At 39.1% G+C, this 27,099-nt stretch overlaps 1 protein-coding gene across 1 annotated transcript in view; it reads left to right on the top strand.

Annotated features, from left to right (window-relative positions):
• The window catches only part of Afg3l2 (AFG3 like matrix AAA peptidase subunit 2), a 44,916-nt gene that overhangs the window by 5,692 nt on the left and 12,125 nt on the right, over window positions 1–27,099 (top strand). The window contains exons 3-12 of the mRNA XM_046421430.2: window positions 220–297; window positions 2,516–2,622; window positions 2,733–2,885; window positions 13,527–13,601; window positions 16,382–16,506; window positions 19,128–19,401; window positions 21,316–21,453; window positions 24,272–24,425; window positions 26,080–26,187; window positions 26,281–26,406. Coding sequence (XP_046277386.1) covers window positions 220–297; window positions 2,516–2,622; window positions 2,733–2,885; window positions 13,527–13,601; window positions 16,382–16,506; window positions 19,128–19,401; window positions 21,316–21,453; window positions 24,272–24,425; window positions 26,080–26,187; window positions 26,281–26,406 — 1,338 coding nt within the window. The remainder of the gene's footprint in view (window positions 1–219; window positions 298–2,515; window positions 2,623–2,732; window positions 2,886–13,526; window positions 13,602–16,381; window positions 16,507–19,127; window positions 19,402–21,315; window positions 21,454–24,271; window positions 24,426–26,079; window positions 26,188–26,280; window positions 26,407–27,099) is intronic.

The raw sequence follows: 27,099 nt of genomic DNA, 5'->3' as shown, positions 1-27,099 counted from the left end.
TTTCATATGAAGAAATAGGCATGTAAGAAAGCTTTTTTTCTTTAACATCTGTGGGTTGTTAAACTACATATTTAGACTTTAATGTACTTGTACACAAGAAATATAATACCTTTAGCTTATCCTTTTTAATGATATGTGAACTGTTTTAAAAACAAATGAACATACACAGACCTGATGAATTTTAGTTTGAGCACGTGTATATTTTTCCTTTTCTTATAGGATTTGAAAAATATTTTCCTAATGGAAAAAATGGGAAAAAAACTAGTGAACCTCAAGAAGTTACGGGAGGAAAAAAAGGTACCTTTTAAAAGATTATGTGTGAGTTTGGGGTTGGGGCTGTAGCTCAGTGACAGAGTGCTTACCTGGCATGTGTAAGGCAATGGGTTCTATCCGCACCACATAAAAATAAACAAACAAAGGCATTCTGTTCATTTACAACTACAAAAAATTATGTGTGAGTTTTGTTTTTCGTAATAACTGGTGGAGGTTGTTCCACTGAACAAAGAAAGAGTTAATCACTTGTGGAACTATAGGTTATGAGTACATAGAGAATTTTAAGGCCCTACATTTCATTTCACCTTAATTATCTGTTTATACTTTCCTGTCATTTTTCAAATTGAAGTAATTTAAGGTCCCTTAGGAGATACTGACTGATCAAATTAAGACTCTTTGGTAGATACAGATAGCTGACATAAAGTTTAAACCATTGAGAAAAGCCTTAGAAAGCTAATACATGCAAGATATTGGACACATATTGTGGTACAGTGCAGTATTTTAAAAATTGATCCTGAGCTTTAATTGAACCTATCTTATCTTGGGGAGTCAGAGAGGGTTTTTTAGGGCTGGTTGATAAGCGGGACAGTACAGGCTCAGAGCCTCCTGCTCCCATTTCACATGTACAGTATTACAATGCCTGGCATGTGCTGGCTTTCAACTGGCTTCCTTTCTTTTTAGGGAAATGTAAAGAAAAATGTGTCAGCTCTTATGGGTTCTGTTGGTAGTGCTGGGGATTGAGCAGGGCCCCACAAAGGCTGAGTAAATCATTCAGCTGCATCCCCAGCCCAGCCCAGCCCTTGTTTTTAAATGAACTTGCCACCTAGTTGAGAGACAGATATATGCTCAAAGAATACGAAGGAGTGAAAGGAAGGCCAGGGAATACAGGGAGTGAGGTGTGCTAGTGTGGGTGATGGTGGCCAGGAGGCTGTGGGAGGGAGTATTGGTGTCATGGGCAGCTGCTACAGGGTTTTCCAAGGGTATGGCCAGTATTCTGGGTCTTGGTTTGGGAGTAAATGAATGATAGTAGGTATACTTTAAATACAACCTGTTGGGTACCTGTTGCCTAGATGTTACCTTGTCGCAGAGTAGTTTGGAATAGTCACCCAGCTGAGCAATGTGATGACTCTGTTTCCCAGTCCTATGCCTTGTTACAGGTGGGCCTGAGATCATACACCTCACACCTCTCTCTGCATGAAGCACAGGTGGTGAAACCACAGCTTCAGGTGGCCACTGAGGATGGCAGCACCTGTGGTCTCCCCTCCTGCTGACTGGAAGGGTTTGATGATAGTTGAAGATATTAGTATGGTATTTGTAGGTCATCAACAAAATGAAGAGGAGCCCCCCCCCCAAAAAAAAAAAAGGGTGTTACTGACTGTATTAGTTTGTTGTTAGGGGTGTCGTCATAAAAGATCACAGCCTTTGGCTTTGGCAACAGAAATGGATTGTCTCATTCTGCATGCTAGAAATCCAAAGTCAAGACATCGGCAAGTTGGTATCTTCTTCTGAGAGCTATGAGGAAGAATCATTGTATGCTCGTAGAGGGCTATCTGCTTTCTGTGTCTTCACTTCGTCATCTCGGCATGAGTGTCTGTGTGCAGATTTCCCCTGCTTATGATGATGCTAATGGATTAGGGCTCATCCTGATCCCTTCATTTTGACTTGATTACCTCTATAAAATCCCTGTTTTCAAATCAGGTCACATTCTGAGGTACAAAGGGTCAGGACTCATTGTATAAACTGAGGGATGAGGTGGACATAGTTTATCCCATAACAGTGACAAATATCAGATTCTTGCACATGAATTACGTGTGGATGAGAGTGGTTTATTTTGTGGTGCTGAGCTATGCCCAGCCCAGGTGAGAATTACTAATGTCAGGCCTTCCCATAGAAGAAACTTGACAGTGTTTACTTTGTGGAACTGGGGAAGGGGAGCAATTACTTTTTAGCTTTGAAGGAGTACTCAGGAATTCACTTTCCTGAGTATAAATCCCACCTGTCACTCAGTGTCACTTGACAAGGCAACAAGCTAGTCAGTAAGTCAGATTAGCTCCATCTTCTTCTGTAGAATGGGTATAATAGTTGCATAGTTCTTGGATTATTGGGAGTTGTGCACGTTTCTCGAAATACTATAAATAAAGTGTTGATCATTTGACACAGTGTATTTTGTTGTAGGTCCTTTATTACACGCATACAAAGAAACCTTATTGACAGGTAGGGTGCCCTGTTTTGTTTATGACAGAATCAAAAACAGCTGCTACCCCACGCTCATCTGGAGGAGGAGGTGCTGGTGGAGGAAAACGCCGCGGCAAGAAAGATGATTCTCACTGGTGGTCCAGGTTCCAGAAGGTTTGGTTCTAAACTATGTGCAATTTTGAGGTTTTGATGTGGCCCCAGAGTGGGTTGGGAAGGGCTTTGTCTTGCATGGCATAGATCATATTGTGGAATTTCATTCTTAGGGTGACTTTCCCTGGGACGACAAGGATTTCAGGATGTACTTTCTCTGGACTGCTCTGTTTTGGGGTGGAGTCATGTTTTACTTCCTGTTCAAGAGCTCTGGGAGAGAAATCACATGGAAGGACTTCGTCAATAACTATCTTTCTAAAGGAGTAGTAAGTATTTATGAATTGGTGGCCACCATGTTTCAAGAGGTGCAGTTCAGGAGAGAGCAAACAGTGATAAGTAGCAAGTTGGCTAGACCTGTCCGTCACAGAGTTCCTTTGTTCATGTTCATGTTGGTTTCTTTAATGACAAAAAGTGTGGCAGTCAGAAAACATGTTCATTATGATCCGCAATCCCCAAACTTACCACAGCATCCTTTTGATGCACTTCATATTAAAAACTGGTGTGTTTGGAGGCACTGCTTCTATCCGTGGTCCTGGCAGTCTCCCATCTGTTTCTGTCACTATTCACCTGCCTCTTCCTGCATGATGATGTGTGGCAGCCTCTCTCAGCTCTTTTATGTCTCCGCTGCTTCTAATTAATCTCCAATGACTTGAAGCCAGTCAGAGCTATAAAGTAACAGAGAGGCTCCATGTGTGGGCTGGGTGGAGCATGTGAACTTTGGAGTCGCTAGTCTGCTGGGAATCCTGTGTATATGCCAAGTCTTTGACCAGGTAAGACCATGTCTCAGCACGTTCACAATACCTCCACTTATAAGGCATATATTATTTTATGTATTATTAAGAAAAATTTAATAAGCTGCCAACAAAACTACATCATGCCATTGATTGTGAAATGGATCCCAACTTCTAAGAGGTTAAAAAATATGGAAAGTGTGCATCTTAACATTGATGAATGTCATGCTAATGGAGAACCAGGACTAGGCCTGCTGGGTAACCTGAGAGAAATTAGCCTTGCAGTGCTGGAGTTTTTATCAGTGAAATAGTAAAATAAACATGGTAATGCTTACTGAGGAAATGTGAAAAATAACTTAATTTCTAAAGGTTGTACAAGAGAGTGAGGATAGAACTGGTTAACAAACCCAGATATACACTATTATCAAGAGATCATTGTTCTGAACGAAACTTTTATCTGAGGCCAAGATACCTAGGTAAAAGATGAAAGTTCCAGTCGAGTCCAACAAAGGATGTAACTTACGTATAAAAGACGAAATACAGATGAAGGGGGCAAAACAGAAAAAGGAAAGCATTAGGCCAAACTTAGCTTCTTTTAATGCAAATTGAAAATAAGAAACCAGTTGTGTATAATTATTAATGAAAAAATAATACCCAACACTGACAGGGTACATGAAATAGGTAGTCATACAGAGAATTGGACATTCTGTATAAAGTCTTAAAAATCCTTACATCCTCTGAACCACTTCAGTGGTTTAAACATAAAGTGGTTTAATCATAAGATGGATTCACAGGGTTATTCATTCCAGTGTTTAGTTAAAGAAAACTATAAGGGGCTGGGGCTCGGGCTCGGGCTCGGGCTCAGCAGTAGTATACTTGCCTGGCATGTGTGAGGCACTGGGTTCAATTCTCAGCACCACATATAAATACATAAATAAAGGTCTATCAACAACTAAAAAAAAAAGTATTTTAAAAGAAAACAATAAAGAGGAAACAGGTAAATCTTCAATAAGAGGGAAATAGTCAAGTAATAGTGCTGAGAAAGCCTGTTTCCTTTTCCTATCTTGTTCAGAAATCACAGAAGAATTGAATAGTGATGATTATAAATGCTGATTTGCTCTTGATCTTGAAGCTACCAACATTTACCTATGTGACAAATGTCTAGTCCTTGTAGATACCTTGTTTTTACTACATTGAAGAAGTATTTTAGGTCACTTTTAGAGTTAGGAATGGGTATAGAATTTTTTTCCCTTGTTTTGACCATCTAAGTATTTTTTTTTTCTTATTTGATATATTAACTTGGTAGAGTAACAATTTGTTAATAATAAATCATGATTTTATTTATCTTTTTCATGCTTTTTATCTTTGTTTTTCTCAGTTCTTGTTTTTAATTCTGGTAAAGTACATAAATCCTAATTTTACCATCTTTTTTTTTTTACATTTTTAAGTGTACGGATATTAAATACATCCATAAAGTACAGCCATGACCAACATGGACCTCCAAAACTTCATTTTTGTAAACTGATTCCCATTGAACAGGAATACCACTCTCCCCCTTCTCATGGCCCCTGGCAACCACCAACCTACCTTTGTCTCTAGAATTCTGACTACTTGAAATACCTCATATAGATGGAATCATGAGGTATTTGTCTTTCTGTGTTTGGCTTATTTCTCTTAGTATAATGTCCTCAAGGTTCACGTTTGTCAGAATTTCCTTCCCTGTTAAGGCTGCACAATGTTCAATTATGTGTATGTGCCACATTTTGCTTTTCCATTTATGCATTGATGGGCACTGGGTTGCTTCCAAGTTTTAGCTGTTGTGAATGATGCTATGAACATAGGTATCCCAACATCTCTTTGAGACCCAACTTTCAATTATTTAAGATATATGCAAAGGAGTGGAATTGCTGGATCAGGTGGTAATTCTGTTTAATTTTTTGAAGAACCACTCCACTGTTTCCATAGTGGCTGTGCAATTTAACATTTCTCTTGACGGTACGCAAGCTTTCCCATTTCTTCACATCCTCACCAGTGTTTGTTATTTGTTTTCCAGTAGTAGCTGTCCTAGTGGGTGTGAGGTAGTCTCTCACTGAAGTTCTAATTTTCGATACCCTAATGATTGATATTGAGCATCTTTTCATGTGCTTATGGCCATTCATGTATCTTTTTTTGTATGTCCATTCAAGTCCTTTACTCATTTTGAATCAGGTTATTTGCTGTTGAGTTTTAAGAGTTCCAGTGCATTCTGCATATTAATATCTTGTTAGATATAAAATTTGCAAAAATTTCTTCCCCTTCTGTGGGCTGCCTTTTTACTCTGTTGATATTGTCTTTTTTTTTTTTTTTTAAGAGAGAGAGAATTTTTTAATATTTATTTTTTAGTTTTTTCGGCAGACACAACATCTTTGTTTGTATGTGGTACTGAGGATCGAACCCAGGCCGCACGCATGCCAGGCAAGTGCGCTACCACTTGAGCCACATCCCCAGCCCCTTGATATTGTCTTTTGATGCACACACAAAAATAGGGCCTTGAGCATTCTAGGTAAGCACTCTACCACTCAGCCACATCCCCAGTCCTTTTCATTTTTCATTTTGATATGGTCTCACGAAGTTGCTAAGGCTGATTTCAAACTTGCAGTTCTCCTGCTTCAGCCTCCTAAGTCTTTGAGTTTACATGTGTGTATTGCCTCACCGAGCAAGGCACAAAATTTTAAAATTTTCATGAAATCTAATTTTTCTATTCTTCTTTAGTTTCCGGTACCTTTGGTGTCATATCCCAGAAGTCATGCCAAATCCAGTCTTATGAAGCTTCTGCCCTTCATTTTCTTCTAGCAGTTACATGGTTTTGGGTCTTCAAGTTAGGCCTTTTTTCCATTTTAAGTTGATTTTCATCTGTAACTTTATTCTTTTGCGTGTGCATATTCACGTTTCTTAGCACCATTTGTTGAGAAGATGGTCCTTTTCCCACTGAATGGTTTGACACGCCTTTGAAAATCATTTGTATATGAGAGAGTTTATTTCTGGGCTCTTGCATATTTTAACCTCTTGAATCAAATCCAGGGCCAGCACCCTAGGCAAATGTTCCACTATTGAGCTATTTCTTGTCTTTTTCATTCTATTCCATTGTCAGTTTTTAATGCTAGTACCTTACTGTTTTGAGTGCTGTAACTTTACAAGAGTGCACCACAGCACTCAGCTGTTATTCTTTTTCAAGATTAGTTTGGCTCTTCTTTGAAATACCATATAAATTTTAGGGTGGGTCTTTCCATTGCTGGGGGAAAAGAAAATCAAGGGACTTTCATCAGTATTGCTTTAACTCTGAATTGCTTTTAGTATTAACATTGTAACTGCATTAAGTCTTTTAATTTGTGAATGTAGATGTGTTTGTATCTTTAATTTCTTTCTAAATGTTTTTATCATTTCATTGTACAAGTCTTTCTTCTGCTTAAGTTAATTCCTAAGTATTTTATTCTTTTTGGTGGTGTTGTAAGTGGAATTGTTTTCTTAATTTCCTTTTCAGATTATCCATTGTTAGTGTATATGTGATTATCCATGTTATTGTATAGATATGCTTTTTATTTTTGCATGTTGACTTTGTATCCTGCTATTTTGCTGAGTTCATTTATTAATTCCAGATTTTCTGTGTGTGCTATCGTTGGGATTTTCTGTATGTGTAATCATGTCATCTGCTAACAGATAATCTGGCACCTTCCTTTCTAATTTGGATGCCTTTTGTTTCTTTTTCTTACCTAGCTCTGACTAGAACTTCCAGTAGTGTTAAATAGACATGGTGAAAGTGGACATTTTGCCTGGTTCCTGATTTTAGAAGAAAAGCTTCCAGTCTTTCACCACACTGTGTGTTTTGATGTATAGCTTTTATTGTGTTGATGTAACCTCTTTCTGGTTTGTTGAGATTTTTATTATAAGAGGATGTTAAATTTGGTCAAATGCTTTCTCAGGCATTATTTGAGATGACCATGTGGTTTTTCCCCTTTACTCTGTCAATGTGGTGTATGATGCTGATTGATTTTTGTACATTGAACCATCCTTACCTTCTAGAAATATATCCCACTTAGACATGAAGTATGTTATATTCCTTTTAATGTGCTGAATTTGGTTTGCTGATTTTTTTGATAGAGATTTTTGCACATATGTTCATAATGTATATTGATTTATAGTTTTCTTTTTTGGTAGTGTCTTTGGCTTTAGTATCAGAGGAACACTGACTTCATAGAATGAGTTAAAAAGTGTTGTCTCTTCAGTTTTAAGAATTACTTGAGGGGCTGGGGATGTGGCTCAAGTGGGAGCGCGCTCACCTAGCGTGCTTGAGGCACTGGGTTCAATTCTCAGCACCACATAAAATAAAATATTGTGTCCACCTAAAACTAAAAAATAAATATTAAAAAAAAATACTGGAGTTAGTTTTTTTTAAAGTGTGGTAGATTTCACCAGTGAAGCCATGAGTTCCTGGGCTTTTCTTTATCAGAATTTTTATTACTGATTGAATATCCCTACTATTATAGGTCTGTTCAGATTTTTCTCTTTCTTCATAGTTTAGTTTTTGGAAGGTTTTGCATTTGCAGGAATATGTCAGTTTTATCCAGGTTATTCAATTTGTTGGCCTACAGTTGTTCATAGAACTTAAAAACTATTTTATTTCTGAAAATGAGTTATGTCCATACTTTCATTTCTGGTTTTAGTAATTTGAGTCCTCTCTTCTTTTTTTTGTTTGTTCGACTAGCTACTGTTTTGTTAGTGTTGCTAATTCCATCTCACCCCACTCCCCCAAAAAAACTGCTTTTGGTTTGTTTTTCCTCTTTATTTTCCCACACTTTCATATTCTCTGGGCTTCAATCTTTATCATCTTCCTTCTGCCAGCTTTGGGGTTAGCTTGTTTTTTTCTCTGGTTCCTTGAATTGTAAAGTTAAGTTATTGACTTGAGTTCTTTCTTGTATGTTTATTTTTTTGGTACTGTGGAATTAACCCAGGGGTAGTTAACCATGGAGCCACATCTCCAGCCCTTTTTATTTTGAGACAGTCCTATTAAGTTGCTTAGGGCCTTACTTAGTTGCTGAGGCTGGTTTTGAACTTGCAATCCTCCTGCCTCCACTTTCCAAGCCACTGGGATCACAGGTGTACACCACTGCTCCTGGCTCTTTTATTTTTAAACGTACATTTTTACAGTTATAAACTCCCACCTTATTCTGCTTTTGCTGTGTCCTGTAAGCTTTGGTATGTTATTCTTGTTTGCGTTCATCTATATATTTTCCTTATATCCTTGTGAAATTTCTTCTTAGATCCATTGATTATTTAGGAGTGTGTTGTTTACTTTCAACAAATTTGTGATTTTCTGGTTTTCCTCTGTTACTGATTTCTAGCTCTGTACTGTTATAGTGGAGATACTTTGTATGATACCTGTTTTCAAAATCCATGGAGACTTAATCAGCTTTTGATTTATGTATTTGAGTGTTCCATTTTTATGTTTATAACCATTATAATGTCTTACTATGTTAAACCTTTTAGTAATATACAATGAATTTTGTCTCTCGTAACCATTTTTTATTTAAGGCTTATTTTTCCATCTTTCACTTTCAATCTATTTATTTGGACCTAAAGTGAATCTGAACAGCATATTGGATCATATTATTAAAATCTGTTCTCAGTCTCTTGTATTGATTAGAGAATTTAATCTATTTGTATTTAAAGTGTTTACCAATATGCGGGGATTTCTGTAATTTATTGTTTGTTTCCTATATGTCTTAGTGTTGCCTCTCATTTTCTGCATTAGTATCTTTGGTGTTTAGTTTTGTTTTTTTGTTTGTTTGTTTGTTTGTTTTTGGTAGTGAAATGCTTAAATACTTTTTCTTTTTATTCTAAAGCTTTATATATGGTTATCATGGGGGGGGTACATTTTACATCCTAAAATTACAATTCTAATTTGAATTTATGCCTGCTTAAATTCTATAACATACAAAAAATTCTGCTTTCATACCCATTTTTTTGGTCATTGGTGTCACAAGCTTATATTTGTACATCATATGCCCCAGAACATAATAATTCTTTTTCTTTTTTTTTTTTTTTGGACCAGGGATTGAACTCAGGGGCACTTATCCACTGAGCCACATCCCAAGCCCTATTTTGTTTTTGGTTTTTGGTTTTGGTTTTTCTCAATAGGACCATTTATTTTGGGGGTAAATACCATTACATGCATTAGAGGGCTTGATAAAAACCCTCGGTACGGAAAGTCTAAGTCATGTTTAATCTTTGGAGGATTTATATCTTAAATATCTTCACTTAAGGCACATTATATAAATATACACTGAATTTACCTCAGACCCATGAATTTCAAGGTGAAGTGGTGTCATGGTAATAGAGATGAACATTTCACAGGCATATAGATTACCTATAGAATATTGCACCTTTGACTCATTAAAATAATGTCCCCTTAAATATTTCTAGAAGTCCCTAGGAAATGAATTCTTTGTTCTCAAGAAAAATTCTGCTCCCGTTGTGTGCAGTGTTTTCTCAGCCTATTGCTTCAGGTTTTCTGGCTACCTCTAGTGTTCTGCTGTGGTCCCTTGTCCCTGGAGGTCTCCAGTACTTGTGGAAAGCCCTGTTTTGTATTTTATTAGAGACAGGGTCTTCCCTGAGTTGCTTAACGCCTCACTTTTGCTGAGGTTGGCTTTGAACTTGCCATCCTCCTGCCTTAGCCTCCTGAGCTACTGGGATTACAGGCTTGTACCACCATGCTGGGCATAACCTAATAATTCTTTTAAATGCATCAGTCTCTTAAATTATGTAGAAAACAAAATATGGAGATACAAACCTAAGTTAGAGTAATATTAACTTTTACAATTTTTTTTGTGTATTCACCATTCTTGAGATCTTTCATTCTTCAAATGGCTTAGAGTTACTTTCTGTGATGTTTCTTCTTTCTTTTTGCAGGAATTGCTTGAACATTTCTTGCAGCACAGGTCTAGTAGTAAGGAACTCCCCTGGGCTTTTCTTTATCTGGAACTGGGTTAATTTCTCCCTTTTTTGAAGGACAGTTTTGTCAGGTATGTCATTCTTGGTTTACAGCTTCTTTAATTCTACCACTTTGATTATTGGCTCTGTGTCTGATGAGAAGTTTGCTCAGAATCATAGGTGATGAGTTGCTTCTCTTACTGCTTTTGAGATTCTCTTTGGCTTTGAAGTTTTTGAATAATATATCTCAAATGTGGTCTCTCTGAGTTCATTTTATTTAGAATTCCTTGAACTTAGATGTTTTTATTCTTGTCTTTCATCAAATTTGGGGAGTTTTCAGCCATTATTTTTTTTAAATATTTATTTATTTATTAGTTGTAGTTGGACACAATACCTTTATTTTTATGCTGAAGATTGAACCCAGGACCACATGCTAAGCGAGCGCTCTACCGTGGAGCCACACCCCAGCCCAGTTTTCAGCCGTTATTAAAAAGAAACATTCTCTGTCCCTTTCCCTCTGTCTCTCGTCCTTCCGTGACTCCTACGTTGGATGAGTTTGGTCTGCTTGATGCTGTTCTGCAGATCCCTTTACTCTGTTCACTTTTCTTCAATTATTTTTTTCTTTCTATTCCTCAAATTCAGTAATTTCAGTTGTCCTGTTGTTCACTGGTTCTTTCTTCTACCAACTCAAAGCTGCCTTTGATTTCCTCTAATGAAGTTTTCATTAGAGTTATTGTACTTTTCAGCTCCAAAATTCCTGTTTTTCTCTTTTTGGGGGGCGCAGGAGTGGGGGGGAATACCAGGATTGAACTCAAGGGCATGCAACCACTGGACCACATCCCCAGCCCTAATTTGTATTTTATTTAGAGACAGGGTCTCACTGAGTTGCTTAGCTCCTTGCGGTTGCTGAGGCCGACTTTGAATTCATGATCCTCCTGTCTGAGCCTCTGAGGTTATGGGCATCTGCCGCCATGTGCAGCATAGGTTTTCTATCTCTTTATTGGTATTTGTTTTGCTCAAATATCTTGACTTTGTCCATTAGTTCTCTGAGCATTTTTTAATGGAGTCATTTTAAATTCTTGTCTAGTATATTTGCAATCAGGTCTTTCTCGGGGACAGTTCTGTTGGTTCACTTTTTATCTTTGAATGGGCAATGCTTATCTGTCTCTTTGTGTGCCTTGTGATTTTGTCATTGAAAACTAGACATTTGAACATTTGAATCTGATAATGTAACTGAATATCAGATTCTTCCTTTTCCCTCAGGGTTTACTGTGAGGTTTTTGTTTGTTTGTTTGTTTGTTTATTGTTATTATCATGGGCTGTTTCAGTGCCCAGGATCAGATTTGCTGAGGTCTTTTCTGAACCTTAAGTCTTTCCCTTAACATACATGGTCTGATTTTCCCTGTATATGCAGTTGCTTTAAATGTCACAATCTTTAATATCTAACTCCAAAGTGGGGGAAAAGAGATAAATGAAGAAAATGGAAAAAAGGCATTGGCCTATTAGATTCCCTAGCATGCACTTCAGTCACAGGAGGGGACTACCACCTATTTGCTCCACTGTCATCAGAGGCAGCATTCAGAGCACAGATTCCTGGTCTGTGGAGGACAGGGTCCTTTAGCCTACCCTCATGCAAGCTTTATGGCAGCTGCTCCAGTGGCCTATCCTGGGCTGGGAGTGTGCTGCTACAGTGCTGACAGCTAAAGTTGACCGAAGTGAGCCACAGTTGACCAGCTAAGCCTCTAATAACTCCAAATTTCCAAAATAATTACAACAAACAGATTTTACCTGTATAGGTGGGGAGGTAGATTCCTGGTGCTTCCTACTCCACCATCTTCCATCTACTCAGATTTTTTTCCCACCCATACTGTGATTGAACCCAGGGCCTTGTGCATGCTAGGCAAGCACTCTACCACTGAGCCATATCCCCAGCCCTTTTTTGTTTTATTTTGAGACAGGATCTTGCTAAATTGGTGAGGCTGGCCTCAAACTTGCAATCCTTCTGTCTCAACCTCATGAGTTGCTGGAATTACAGGTATGCACCACTGCCCTGGTTCTACTCAGATTCTTGAAACAAGCGTTTTTTTTTTTTTTTTTTTCATGAAAGTGAGGATGTTATATGCATAATTCTCAGATGTCGTGGGGAGCCAACATTCTCAAAAGTAACTCTTGTCTAGGTGTGGAAGGGGCTGCAGTAGTCCTTCCAAGAGTACTAACCAGTGCTTGAGAGGAGTCCCAGTGGTACCAGCTCTCCTGACCCACTGGCTTTTTGGAGTCAGTCTGCCACTTCCCAGGCAGCTTTGTAGGGGATAGGGTTCTTTTCCCCATTCCTTTCCAGACCAAGAACAGTTCCTCCTCTAGGTCAGCTTCTCTACTTTCTGTTTGTCATTTGTATTTTTCAGATTTACTGGTAGAGCACATAGTGAGAAGTAGGCATATCTCAAAGGACTTCAATCCTGAACTAGTCCTTGGGAAGAGGTATTTAAGAATGTTCTTAAGAATCTGATACATTTAGTGATTAAAGAAAGCAACTTTTTATACTCATGGAGTGGCCAAAATTAAAAGGCTTTATAATCAAGTGATGGTGAAGATTTGGAGCAATAAGAATGTTTTGCTGGTACAAGTGAATTGGAGAGCCACTTGGCAATATTTTGTGATGTTGAAGGTATGGTCTACCCTGTTACCCAGCTGCACTTTGTCTGCCTATAGATATATATATTCCTGGGGACTTTTTGAAGGTATATGCAGGAAGCATTGTTTATAATGAAACAACAGGGAATGGGAAGGAACTTGGGGTGTACTCATCAAATGTAACATCCCACAGAATGAAACGTCAATGTGGTTAAACTGAACAAATGTGATATTGGGAGAGAAAGGAAAGGAATAGAAGAGTGGATAGAAAGCAAGACCTTTTTTTTTAAGTTTAAAAACAGGCCAAAGTGAGTGTGGATATCGTTCAGGGTTATATAGACGTGTAGTACAAGTGCAAGGGCAGGTTGAGGGAGACCTTCCCATGCATGCTGTCCCCTCTGGGAGAGGGTATGCTGGGGAGCCTCCCCAGTATTGGAGGTGGGAATGTGGGGCATCCTCCGATTCATGATTATTTTCTGTGTGTATGGAATGTCATCTTCATTTTAAGTGAGCTTAAAAGAAAATTTGAAGTATTTATTTAAATATATGTTTGAATGTTTAACTTTTTTAAATTTCCAGGTAGACAGACTGGAAGTGGTCAACAAGCGTTTTGTTCGAGTGACTTTTACGCCAGGAAAAACTCCAGTTGATGGGGTAAATAATTTTATTAATTGATGTGAATTAGTCATAACTTTGCAGATTGAGAGCTGAGAGAAAACACCACTCACGTTGCAGCGGTGTGATGTACCCTGACAGGTGGGAATCTGTGGTGTGAGTTAGTGCTAGGGGCTGCACCTCTGACTCACTCCTGGTGATGCCCATACTACTGGGAGGTGCTCCACAGAGTCTGATGAGAGCCAAGCACTCAGCGTCTTGCCCTGTGGATAGTTGGTGCTGAGTTAGGGGCTGTTCAGGCAGGTGTGGTTAACCTGCTAGGTACATGTTTTAGGGTAAGAAACCACATGAATTTTTTATCTTTGTCAGGAAACAACTTACCAAGAGCTATTGTTATTTAAAACTTCTCATCTTTTATTTTTAGGTGTGTAGAGAGAACTTCCTTGCTCAGTAACACTGATTGCTGGGAAGAATATGGAATGACATGTTGATGTCTTCTGAGTTTTGTATCTTAATTTTTTTTTTTAATCCACTTAACCACTGAGCCACATTCCCAGCCCAATTTTGTATTTTATTAGATACAGGGTCTCACTGAGTTGCTTAGTGCCTCACCATTGCTGAGGCTGGCTGCTGGGAGCCATTAGCCAAGTAAGTAGGTATGACAATTTCCTTGCCAGCGTACCCCATGTTGCAGTGACATTGAATGTACGTGACCTTGCTCAAGGACCAAGGCAGATTAGGGTGTTCCCGGTTTTAAGATAATCGTGTTTAGGGCGTTCCCAGTTTAGGTTCCAGGTTTAAGGTTTAAGATTATTCCTGCTGGGAATAGGGCGTATCCTGCTGCCTGAGTTCCCCTTGAGTTCTCACGGGATTCAGACAGTATATTTTGGAGATAGAAGCCCAGTGGAGGTGAATTTGGGCAGAGAACGTGGATTTGGGCAGAGAACATGGATTTCCCCAGAACGTGATTGTAGAAGGCTGGTGTGAGTTCGGGAATAAAGAGTTGCTGTTTGAATCTACAAGCTGTGTGGTGGCTCGTGATTGTGTGCCCAGCCAGACTGCGGCAGCTGGCTTTGAACCTGCGATCCTCCTGCCTCAGTCTCCTGAGCTGCTAGGATTACAGGCATGCACCACACTATGCCCAGCTTAAATCACCACTTTTTTAAAAAAAATGATTGCAGGTTAAAGGAGAGCAAAGTTTTTTTGTGTGTTATAAAATGAGACTAATACTTGTAAAGTGCCTGGAATATAAGCACTATTTTTATCTAGTCAAACTCCATAAATATGAGTCCTTACAAGTATTAGCATCTTGTGGTTGTGCAGAGAGGCAGTTTGACAATGCTTAGGACTCTGCCTCTGGAGCCGGACTCCTAGGGTCAGATCCCAGCCTCTGCCTCTTATTCTGTACATAACCACGGGCAGGTTAAGTCACTCTCATGGCTTCTTTTTTTCTTTTTTTTTTATTTATACTGGACATTAAACTCATCGGTACTAGACCACTGAGCCACATCCCAGCCCTATTTTTTTATTTTATTTAGAGACAGGGTCTCACTGTGCCTCACTTTTGCTGAGGCTGGCTTTGAGCTTGTGATCCTTCTGCTCTAGCCTCCCAAGTTGCTGGGATTATAGGCATGTGCACCACGCTGCCCCTGGCTCATGGTTTCTTATCTGTAAGAATTAGAGCTTGGGCTAGGGTTGTAGCTCAGTGGTAGAGTGCTTGTCTAGCACATATGAGGCACTGGGTTCAATCCTCAGCACCACATAAATCAATAAATAAATAAAATAAAGGTATTGTGTCCATCTTCAATTAAAAATATTTTTTAAAAAAGAATTGAAGCTCATTTTCAACCAGTAGATACTAATACTATACAGAATACATTTAGACTCGTGTCCATGGGTTCTGTATCCATAGATTCAGTCAACTACAGATTAAAAATATTTGGAAAAAAATTGCATCTTCAATGAACATGTACAGATGTCTTTCCCTGTCATTTCCTAAACAGAGTATAATAACTTTGTAGCATTTACATTGTGTATTAGTATTTTAAATAATCTAAAGATGAATTAAATTACTTTAGGAGGAGGCATGTAGATTATATGCAAAAACTATGTCATTTTATAAAAAGGATTGAGCATCTGCAGATTTTGGTATCTGTAGATACCAAGGAGTGGTTGTACTTGTGTGCTGTTTAGTAAAGTAGCCATCCCCCCTAGTCCCCTAGGTGTCCTTTCCTATGGCACTCAAGACTTCCCGACTCTGGGGAACTGAAGGGTGCTGCTGGACAGCTTGGCACTTCTATTCCGATTGTACATGCTAGTGTTTTTTCTAATGATTCATATTTTGACTGTCACCCTGTTCCTTCTTCTTGGGATGGTTCTCGAAATTGAGTTGATATATTTAAAGGACTTAGAACAGTACCACGCACTCAGTAATTGCTCAGTGAGCTTTTAGCTATTATTGTCATACACATTTGTTTTCAGTTTGGGAACAAGATGCTAGGAAATAAAGAAGAGAAAAAGAATGAATATGTATCTAAAAATAGGGTTATCTTTTCAAATAGGACTTTTTATTCTGTTCTTTGAATTTATAATTTTAGAGCCCCGGGAAAATACTCCTAAAGAAATGCTTATTTGCTAAGGACTACCAAATGTTCTGAGTGATTTAATCACCAAGTCATTAAAACCAGGCTCTATTACTGCTATTTTTAAAATTTGTAAATCTTTACTGTTTCTGAAAACTTCAAAAAGTCAACTCTCCAAGTGAATCACATCATTTGTTCCACTTCATTCTTAGGGTATTTGTTTTTCTGTTTTTATAGCAATATGTGTGGTTTAATATTGGCAGTGTAGACACCTTTGAGCGGAATCTGGAAACCTTACAGCAGGAATTGGGCATAGAAGGGGAAAATCGGGTGCCTGTTGTCTACATTGCTGAAAGTGATGGGTAAGAAGTACTTTTTAAATCGTTTTGAAAACTGTTTGCTGTGATGGTTCATCATGTCCTATGTCACTAGGTAGCAAAGTTACACATTAGATTCTCAAACAGCCCTTTCTCAGTTTGGCCAGAGTTTAAAACAATCACTAGTAACTTAGTTTGTGTACATGAATGATTCGTTTCCTACACATTGACATTTGTCTTGATTAAGCAATGGTTTGATTATTAACATCCAATGTATTGTCGACATAGAGTTTCAGCATAAAGAGTCTTTCATATAAGAGTAGCATTTCTATCTTTTTTTTTTTTTAAGATTTATTTATTTATTTATTTGTGGTACTGGAGATTGAACCCAGGGCTTTGTGCATGCGAGGCAAGCACTCTACCAACTGAGCCATATTCCCAGCCTCCATTTCTACCTATTTTAACAATCATTTTTACATTTATATTTCATAGAGTTTTCCAGGATTTTTAAGTGATTCTTCCTCTCTCATCAGAGCTACTTCTTCCCTTGGGGGTTATTTGTCTTTAATAACCCCACTTACAAGTCTTAATAGCTGCTCCATGTATTCAAACAGATTTTGGGCTGGGGGTGAGGCTCAGTGGGTAAGCACTTGTTTAGCGTGCATGAAGCCCTGGATTCCAGTTCCAACAGCAGAACCAGTCTTTGAGCTCATTTGGAAGTTATGTTGCCTTAGAGTGCTCATCCACATGCACCCAAGAGAACCATTGGCAATTACCTCTTTTGTATTGAATGCAGAAGGTACCCCTAGCCATAGAATTACTCGTTCTAGAGCAAACCAGAAGTCTTAATTTTTTTGTATATGTAAGAAGAGCAAAAAATAACCTGATGGTTAGTATGTTAATTGCATTGGTGGTGTCACTCAGATTTAAGGATTTCTGGAGTCTTGGGTACATAGACTTGCAGTCTATCTGCATCATGTTGTGGTGATGATGGTTCAGGGAGGATTTATCCCCAGCTCTGAGGCTCTAAGGTGTAATGACTTTATAGGCTGCTGCTGCAATGTTACATGGGTTAAATATTCCTTATCTGATGTATTGGGACCAGAAGTATTTCAAATTTCAGATTTTTGGAATATTTTGCATAGATTTTATCAGTTGGGCATCTCTAATCAGAACTCTAAAATGCTTCAAAATCCTTAAATTTTTAAGCATCATGTTGGTGCTCTGAAAGTTTTCAGATTAGGGATGCTCAGAATCTGTACAGACTTCTACTGTACCATTCTTAAAACTTTTCTTATCAGTGTAGCTTTTTTTTTTCTTTTTCTCCAGAAATAAACCAAAGATAAATTTTTCATGGTTTTCACTGCTTGCTTTAGCAGCATTGAAAATTTTGTAATAAAAAAATTAGAAAGGAAGGAAGGGGCTGGGACTGTGGCTCAGTGGTAGAGCAGTCACCTGGCATGTGTAAGGTACTGGGTTCGATCCTTAGCACCGGATAGAAATAAAATAAAGGTATGTGTTCACCTACAACTAAAAAAATACATATAAAAAAATTAGAAAGCAAATCCTGGTTTTTGTTTTGATTTTGACCTAAATCACATGCAAAATTTTAATCTGAATTGCTGAGTAAGTTCAACTAAATTGTATTAACCAATATAAACAATACCTGTACCCACGGTTAGTTTGAAATAAATATTATTAAGACAAAAAGAAAGCATAATGCATCCCCCAGGCTTTAAGTCATTCAAGCGTCTCTCTGGAAGGCAAGCACCATGTTGGAGGGGACCCTCGAGTCTGTTAAGCCTGCAAGGAATGGTCTGTGCAGCATTTGGTAGGAGGGAAGTGTAAACATGTATGCATTACTTTTGGAACTGATGTTTTTCAATTAAACTAGATCTGACATTTGCAGGACGTTTCTTTAAAATAGCTTGATGTATCCCCCAAAAAAGAACTGGAATTTCCACTCAGGTTAACACCAGGATAATGTTAAAATTCTTTTTTTTTTTTTAATAATTTTTTTTTTTAAAGACAGAGAAAATTTTTAATATTTATTTCTTAGTTTTCGGCAGACACATCTTTGTTTATATGTGGTGCTGAGGATCAAACCCGGGCCGCACGCATGCCAGGCGAACGCGTTACCACATCCCCAGCCCAATGTTAAAATTCTTGAGTAATTCAAAAGAAATTTCTTTGAAACCCAGATATAATGATAGCAAATAATAGTACTTTGCTTAAATGGTGGTTATTGGGATAAATATTAATAAAATATTGATAGACGGTATACATGTTAAGAACAGATTTCTCTCTGGTATCATCTTTTGTGATTCCCCACCAGTGGTGATAACACCAAGATTCCCCATGTGCCTCAGATAAAATACTAGAATCTTTAGATATTAAAAAAATTAAAAATGGGGGCTGGGGATGTGGCTCAAGCGGTAGCGCGCTCGCCTGGCATGCGTGCGGCCCGGGTTCGATCCTCAGCACCACATACAAACAAAGATGTTGTGTCCGCCGAGAACTAAAAACTAAATATTAAAAAATTCTCTCTCTCTTCTTAAAAAAGAAAAAAAATTAAAAATGGTTGCAGTCACATTTGAAGCAGCTATGAAAACGTGTGTACATTGCAGAACAGTCTTAGCAACATCCATGTCCTGTCCTCCCTCTAGCTCGTTTCTGCTGAGCATGTTGCCTACAGTGCTCATCATCGCTTTTCTCCTATACACCATAAGAAGAGGGCCTGCAGGCATTGGGCGAACTGGCCGGGGCATGGGTGGCCTCTTCAGTGTTGGGGAAACCACAGCCAAGGTCTTAAAGGACGAAATAGATGTGAAATTCAAAGATGTGGCTGGTTGTGAGGAAGCCAAGCTGGAGATCATGGAATTTGTAAATTTCTTGAAAAACCCGAAGCAGTATCAAGACCTAGGAGCAAAAATCCCAAAGGTAAAGTGAACCTTCAGAAGATTAACTCAGAAACCTTTTGAAGTATTTCTTTGTCTCTGAAGTTGTCATTTTATGAAGTTTGAATATTTTAAGTAGCTACTTGTCTTAGTTTCTAACTTGAGTGTTTTGTTCTGTTTTTCTATGTATGTATGTTTGTATGTGAGTGTGCTTTGTTGTTGGATGGATTTTGTTTGTCCCTGAAAGAATTTGTTTTTTCGCTTGACAGCCTTTCCCAATCTACTTCTCCCTCCAGTCTGATTTAGACACCACACCCTCAGCAACATAGTCCCCTAGAGCTTATCACACTCTGCTGTCCCCACATACCCCCCTTCCAAAGACACCTGTGGACCATCTGCCTCAAAGGTCCTGGCTCAGGGGATGATGAGGAGAGACAACACTAATGGTCACCTTCCCTGCTGCCAGCAGATACCTGTGGCCACTGTGCCAGGGACAGCTCCTGTACCTTAGGGCTGGTCCTGACCCAGGACTAGGCACAAAATAGAAACTCTGTATTTATTGAGTATATCAACTAGCTGCTCAGTAAATGAATTTATAAAAAACATCTAATCGGTTTATAGGGCTGGGGATGTGGCTCAAGTGGTAGCACACTCGCCTAGCATGTGTGAGGCACTGGGTTCAATTCTCAGCACCACATAAAAATAAAATAAAGACATTGTGTCCACCTAAAACTAAAAAATAAACATTTTTTTTAAAAAATCTGGGCTGGGGTTTTGGCTCAGAGGAAGAGCACTCGCCTAACATGCATGAGGCACTGGGTTCCATCCTTAGCACCACATAAAAATAATGATAATAAAAAAAGGTATTGTGTCCACCTACAACTAAAAAAATTAGTGGTTAAAAAAAATCTGTTTATAATCCTTTAGTAAAGTTTACTTTAAAGGAATTCTTTGTACTGTGAATTGTTTCCTTGATTTTCATTTCCTATTTATATGGATAAAAAATCATGTCTCATGATTTTATGCTTTGCTGTCAACACCCATTTGTATCATATCTAGGCATCTCTACAACTTAATAGTTTTTATATTGCTTAAATAAACCATTTTTTTCTTGTTAACTTCATCATCGGTATTTTTATTTTTTAATTTTTTATCCTACTTCTGAGACTTTCTTTTTTCCCATCCTGGTACTGGGAATTGAATCCAGGGGTACTCTACCACATTCTCAGTCCTTATTTTGTTTCATTTATTTATATAAATACCTTTATTTTTTACTTTTATGTGGTGCTGAGGATCGAACTCAGTGCCTCACACATTGCTAGGCAAGCACTCCACCACCAAGCTACAGCCCCAGCCCCTTTTTAAATGTTTGTTTGTTTGTTTTGGTGCTGAGGATTGAACCCAGGGCCTTGTGCATGAGAGGCAAGCCCTGTTTTGTATTTTAATAGAGGGTCTCATTGAGTTGCTTAGCGCCTCACCATATTGTTGAGACTGGCTTTGACTCGTGATCCCCCTGAGCTGCTGGAATTATGGGTGTGTGCCACTGCAAGAGAGGACACTATTTATAGCTAGTCACTTAATGGAAAATAAAATAAAAATGAATTCATACAGTTGGTTTAAAATACACATTTATCTCTGCTAAAAATGTTCTGACTTATACATGGAAGGTAGAAGTCAGTGGTTGAAATTAGTTATTGTCGGGATTCAAAAGCCAATTTTACTTGTAAACAATAAAAGAATTATGTGAATTGGGAGACATAGTTTGCATTTGTCTCCTTGAATTATTCAAATAAGTCTCAGTTGGTTCATTAGTAAATTCCTTGCTGACGTCACCTTTTAAAATATACTATTAGAAGGCCTAAAAATCTAAAAGGGAAGTATTTAAGATTTTAACATATATCAGTAAGACTTAAGAGACAGTTATACCTTGAATAATTTCTCTTTTTTGAATCTGAAGGGTGCCATTCTCACTGGTCCTCCAGGCACGGGGAAGACACTGCTAGCTAAGGCCACTGCTGGAGAAGCCAACGTTCCCTTCATCACTGTTAGTGGATCTGAGTTTTTAGAGATGTTTGTTGGTGTGGGTCCAGCAAGAGTAAGTCTTGTTCTTTTCCTCATCTTCCTTAGCCCCGTTTATTCTCCCCACATGGTGACTTGGCGAAGATGCCCCTGCCCTCAGGGTCTCCAAAGGAACCTCCCACCGGTCACTGCCTTGAGTACTAAGGACAAGCTTGCAGCAAGGCCTGTGACTTCAGCTCACCTTCCCAGACCAACCAGAACACAGTTTGGGCCCTAAAATGATTCTCACTTACATGCTTCAAGAAGTGGCTTTGATTTGTGGATTATTGTTATTTTATAATAGCTTTATTAAGACATAATTAACATGCTGTAAACTTCACTACCTTAAAGTCAAGTCTACAGCTAAATAGCTTAGGGTACATTCAAACTTATGCAATATCACCACAATTAATTACACAACACTCATCCCCTTGAAAAGCAGCCCTAGAACCCTAGGCCCTTTGTTACCCTCTCCTCTTACCCCTCCCAGCCCTAAGCAAACACTCATCTACTTCTGTTTGTAGGTTTTCCAGTTACAGATATTTTATATAAATGGAATTGAACAGTATGTGGTCTTTTTTTGTTTCGTTTTGTTTTTTTGAACTGGGGTCTCACTGTGTAGCCCAGGCCGGGCTCAGACTCTTTCTGCCTCAGCCTTAGTAGCTGGAGGATACACGTGTTCACCACCATACCCAGTAATATGTAAAGCTCTGTGTTTTACTTTGAGAGGAACCGCAGAATTTTCCAAAGTACCTGTGCCTTTCACATTCCCTTCAGCAGTGTGCAAAGGTTCTTGATTCCTTCACATCCTCACTATCACTTGCTGTTACCTGACTCTGATTGTAGCCACCCTAGTGAAGGTGATGTGGCATCTTGTTTTGCTTTTGATTTGCATTTCATCGATGACAAGAAATGTTGAACGTTTTCTTTTTTGGGGTGGGGCATGAATCCAGGGCCTTATGCATGCTAGACAAGTGCTCTACCACTGAGCTATATCCCCAGCACTTTTGGTTTTATTTTGAGACAGAGTCTTGCTAAGTTGCCTAGGCCAACCTGGAATTTGCCATCCTCCTGCCTTAGCCTGGCAAGTCACTGGGATCACAGGCATGTGTCACGGTGCCTGGCTCAGTGTTGGGCATTTCTCATCTGCATATGAGCCATTTTCAGACATTCCTCAGAGAGATGTCTATTTAGATTCTTTGCCTGTATTTTAATTTGTCCTTTTCTTATTGACCCTGGATACTACCTTCTAATAAGATATGTGACTTGCCGATATTTTCCCTATTCTATGGGTTGTCTTTTCACTCTTTTTGATAGTGAAGCACAGAAGATTTTAATTTTGATTCTGTTCATCTCTCTCTTCTTTGTGGTTCTACCAAACTGAAGGCCATGAATGTTTACCTATTTTTTCTTCTAATAAGTTTACAATGATGGATCTTACATTAATGGATTCACACAAGTTTATAAGGCAGATAAGTCTTAGGAAGATAGGAGAACAAGGGGGTGTGGAATTTTATAATGAAGGGCCATGTGATCTGATGTGGATCAGGAGAAGTTGAAGGTAGGAGAGGACCTATGAGGAGTGGAAATGTGAGGCAGTGGGCTGGAGAACTGAGAAGTGAGTGAAGTGTTGGTTGGATACGACACATAGGATGTACATGGCTGGCTATTCCGAGAAGCAGAAGTGGCCAGAAAGTAGAGGCTGAGGCTGATTGTTCAGAGTGTATCTGGACAAAGCTAGCCTTGTCAGAGTGGACCAAAAGGTGCTGGAAGAGGTAGTCAGGGACCTGAGAGGAACCTCGTAGATGTGGAAATCACTCAACAGAGAGTGCTTGGGAGAACATCAGACCTGCAGGAGTACCTTGGCAAGGGGAACGGGTATGCCTGCCACATGGTGTGAGTGTCACAACAAGAGTGTTTTTTTTCAGCAGAATTATTTTGACAGTGGTAGTGGGGCATAAGGCAGACAGACCCCCAACTCTGACTAGGAAAGGAAGACATAGACCCCTGTACTTGAGAATTTTGCAGGTTCTGGTTAAGGTACAGAGGTAAAGGGATGAGCTTGAAGACAGAGGGCCTATTGATCACAAATATGGAGCTGGGAGCAAGGGAGGCAATGAGGGTTTGAGTTCTCTCAGGGGATGTTTTCAGAGCCTTGTTGGAATGAAAGTCCAGAAACTCAGGCAGAAAGGATGAGAGGAAGCCTTTAGAAAGGGAAATGAGGCCCAGGGGGCTTGTCTCTTACAAGCACCAAGGACTAGTGGTGAGGCAGTGGGGTGGCTTCTCCTGTTCATGGCTTGAGGGGTCCTGCTCAGTGGGACAGTCTGGGTACAGGGGCAGACAGCAGCTGCTCTGTCATAGTGGCGCTGGGGGCAGGAGCGCTGTTGGTTGCTCTGCGCTAGTGCCTGGAACAGCCGTGGGCTTGGAACATCCTTGCCTTTACTTCCTATGTAAGCACGACCTAGACAGTCACTGCTGGAGGCATGAAGCAGGAGCCCTGAAGAACCCTCAACTTTCCGAACATGAAGTTTACAGGTCTACTATGTTGTCTTTTAATAGGGCAAAATATATAATGCTTTTTGTTGATATTATAAAAATAGCAAATATTGTTAGTATTTATTACATTTCAGTTATATATGGATTATGGAAATAGTATTTGCTCACCTTAAATCGGTTACTTTATTATTATTACTCGCCCTTCTTTGCTACTTGTAACTCTTAAATATGAATGTACACTGTGAAAATCAAAAAGGGTGTCTTCATGGAATGAGAGACTTGAGTTGATTTTTTTTTTTTTTTTTTTAAGATGAATGACATTCATTTGTCCTGTGGCTTTGTGCTTCTCCTTTGTCAAGGTCCGAGACTTATTTGCCCTTGCTCGAAAGAATGCCCCTTGCATTCTCTTCATTGATGAGATTGATGCAGTGGGAAGGAAAAGAGGGCGAGGCAATTTTGGAGGACAGAGTGAGCAGGAGAACACACTCAACCAGCTGCTGGTGGAGATGGATGGTGAGTGGTCAAGCCTTTGGTGTTTTAAACTGCACTTTCTAATTATTTTATATATCTCTAATGTGAAAATTATTATTACAAAACCAAGTTCAAAAAAATCAAAATCAAACTTCTTTTTAAATGCTCTTTTACACCAAAACAAATAATAACAAACTATTATGACTGTGTATTTATCTCTTGTGCATTGAGTAAGAGATAAATTATGAACATTATAATCTTATTATTAAAATCACCTATGATCCTGGAACATCAGGAAAACTCAGGGATAACCAAGTGTGAATTTGGTGACCAAGTAAAAAAAAAAAAAGATGAATAACCCCTGACCTGCCCACCATCTCAGTGCGGCAGTACAGTGCACAATGTAGAGTGGCAGTTGTTTCCCCTTACGTCTTGGGCTGACTGGGAGCTATGGCTTCCTGCTGCTTCCTAGTGTTGCACGAGAAGATCAGACTACACAGCACTCGCCCAGGAAAGAGCCAGATCCAAAGTCTGAAGTAACAAAGCCTGTTGCTTTGACACCATTGTAAAGTTGAAAAATCACAAGTTGAGGACCATCACTGTGCTGCTTGACCAAGAGAGCAGTTTTTCCATGTTAGTCAGCTTGTCTTTCATTTAGGAAAGCCAATTTCCTGGGCATGCCATATTCCTCCTGCTGGGTTGTTTGTGCAGAAAGAGGAAGCACAGTGCCAGGTATCCAGCTGGCTTGGATGGGAACTAGACACAGCATCAGAATGAGAAGGTAGTGGACAGGGTATGAAGCTCAGTGGTAGAGCACTTGCCTGTTGTGTGCAAGGCATGGGTTTGATCCCCAGCACCATAAGGAAAAAGAGGGAAAAAAAAGGAAAGAAAGTAATACAGGTTCTGCTCTATTCTGTAGCAGTCCAAGTTTAGAATGATGAGATCAAATCAGCCCAATAACTTTCAATGCTAGTGTCCTAAGAGTTAATGTGTGGGCAGACATTGAACCTACTAGAACTGAGCATCTCAGTGGGAAGAAGAGGTGGGAGATTGAGCTGACATATTTGCCTTCAAATATACAGTTACTTATTCCTGTGGCCCAGGGCATCACAAAAGTTGACAATATTTCGTAAGTTTCTACTTGAATAAATTAAAATCTTTGATAATTTGCCTTTAGAAAATATTTTGAATGTTTCTAAAAACAAAATGTGTTTGTGGTAATAGATGTGCCAGTTATCATGAGCTGATCTTCACATATTTTATTCATGTATTGAAATGGCACACACCTGTAATCCCAGCAACTCAGGAGGCTGAGACAGAAAATGGCAAGTTTGAGAGTAGCCTCAGCAACTTAGCAAGACTGTCTTAAAAGATAAAATGGGCTGGAGATGTGGCTCAGTGGCAAGTTGCCCCTGGGTTCAATCCATAGTACCAAAATAAAATACACTACTATACCAAATAAATATGTACAACTGTATGTCAGTTAAAAATAAATGTTATTATTTTAAAAGAACTCTTAAGTTTAATACATGATTCTTGTTGTTAAGAACAACATGAATAGTAAGAACAATTCGGGTTTGTGACTCAACCATGTTGGATGTAGCTGGGGCCTTGGGTGCTCATCCTTCTCCACAGATGCACTTGTTCTCTGCCCCATGCTGTTTAATCAATTGCATTTTCACTATCATCTTTTCAGGTTTTAACACAACAACAAACGTAGTCATTTTGGCAGGCACCAACCGACCAGATATCCTGGATCCAGCGCTGATGCGGCCAGGGCGCTTTGACAGGCAGATCTTCATTGGTGAGATGATGTCCACTGGGTTGGTGCCACCATCTGTGGGTTTAGATGTGACTGTCTCACTGTGACTTTTTTCCTTAAAAATAATGTCCAAAGGTCCACCAGACATAAAAGGAAGAGCCTCTATTTTTAAAGTTCATCTCCGACCACTGAAACTGGATAGCACCCTAGAGAAGGAAAAGCTGGCCAGAAAACTGGCCTCTTTAACTCCAGGGTTTTCAGGTGAGTAGAAATAGTCACTGTCCTCTTTCTAGTGCTTTTAAGTCACTGACATGTACCAGTTCACTTGGATGCTCTCACCTTAGGACTTCGTAAGTAATTTTTACCTTTAAATTATGGGAAATTTTGACATAGAATTAGAGGAGATAGTGTAGTGAGCCTATTAGCACCCATCAGTAGCTTCAGATAAGGTCACTGGTTCACGTCTAGTACCTTACCCACTTCCCTCTGATGGCAGATTTTTTTTATGGACAAATATTGAAGGAATTATTCCCAAGTGCTTTTTTTTTGCTTTTTTTTTTTAATTCTACTGAGATAAAATTAACATGCCATAATATTCATCAGTTAAAGTATATAATTCAGTGGTGTATTAGCTTCGTTGCTTCTGTGACCAGAAGACTTGACAAAAACAATTTGAGGAGTTTATCTGGGGGCTCACAGTTTCAGAGGTCTCAGTCCAGTCAGCCAACTCAGTTGCTCTGGGCCTAGGGTAAGGCATAAATCATGGCATAAACATGGCTGAGGAAAGCAGCTGGGGACATGGCTCCAGGAAGCAGAGAGAGAGCTCTACTCAACAAGGACAAAATATAATCCCTAAAGGCATACCCCCAGGGACTACCTCCTAGCCACACCCCTCCTTCAGTCTCTGTAGATTTCTTATTCTGGACATTTTGTGTGACTAGAGTTACATGACAT

This window comes from Marmota monax, unplaced genomic scaffold (assembly GCF_021218885.2).
Source record: "Marmota monax isolate L192 unplaced genomic scaffold, Marmota_monax_Labrador192_F-V1.1 WCK01_AAM20220418_F8-fsc00254, whole genome shotgun sequence".
In the NCBI taxonomy this organism is placed as follows: Eukaryota; Metazoa; Chordata; class Mammalia; order Rodentia; family Sciuridae; genus Marmota; species Marmota monax.
This window is presented reverse-complemented; position numbering and strand designations above follow the sequence as displayed.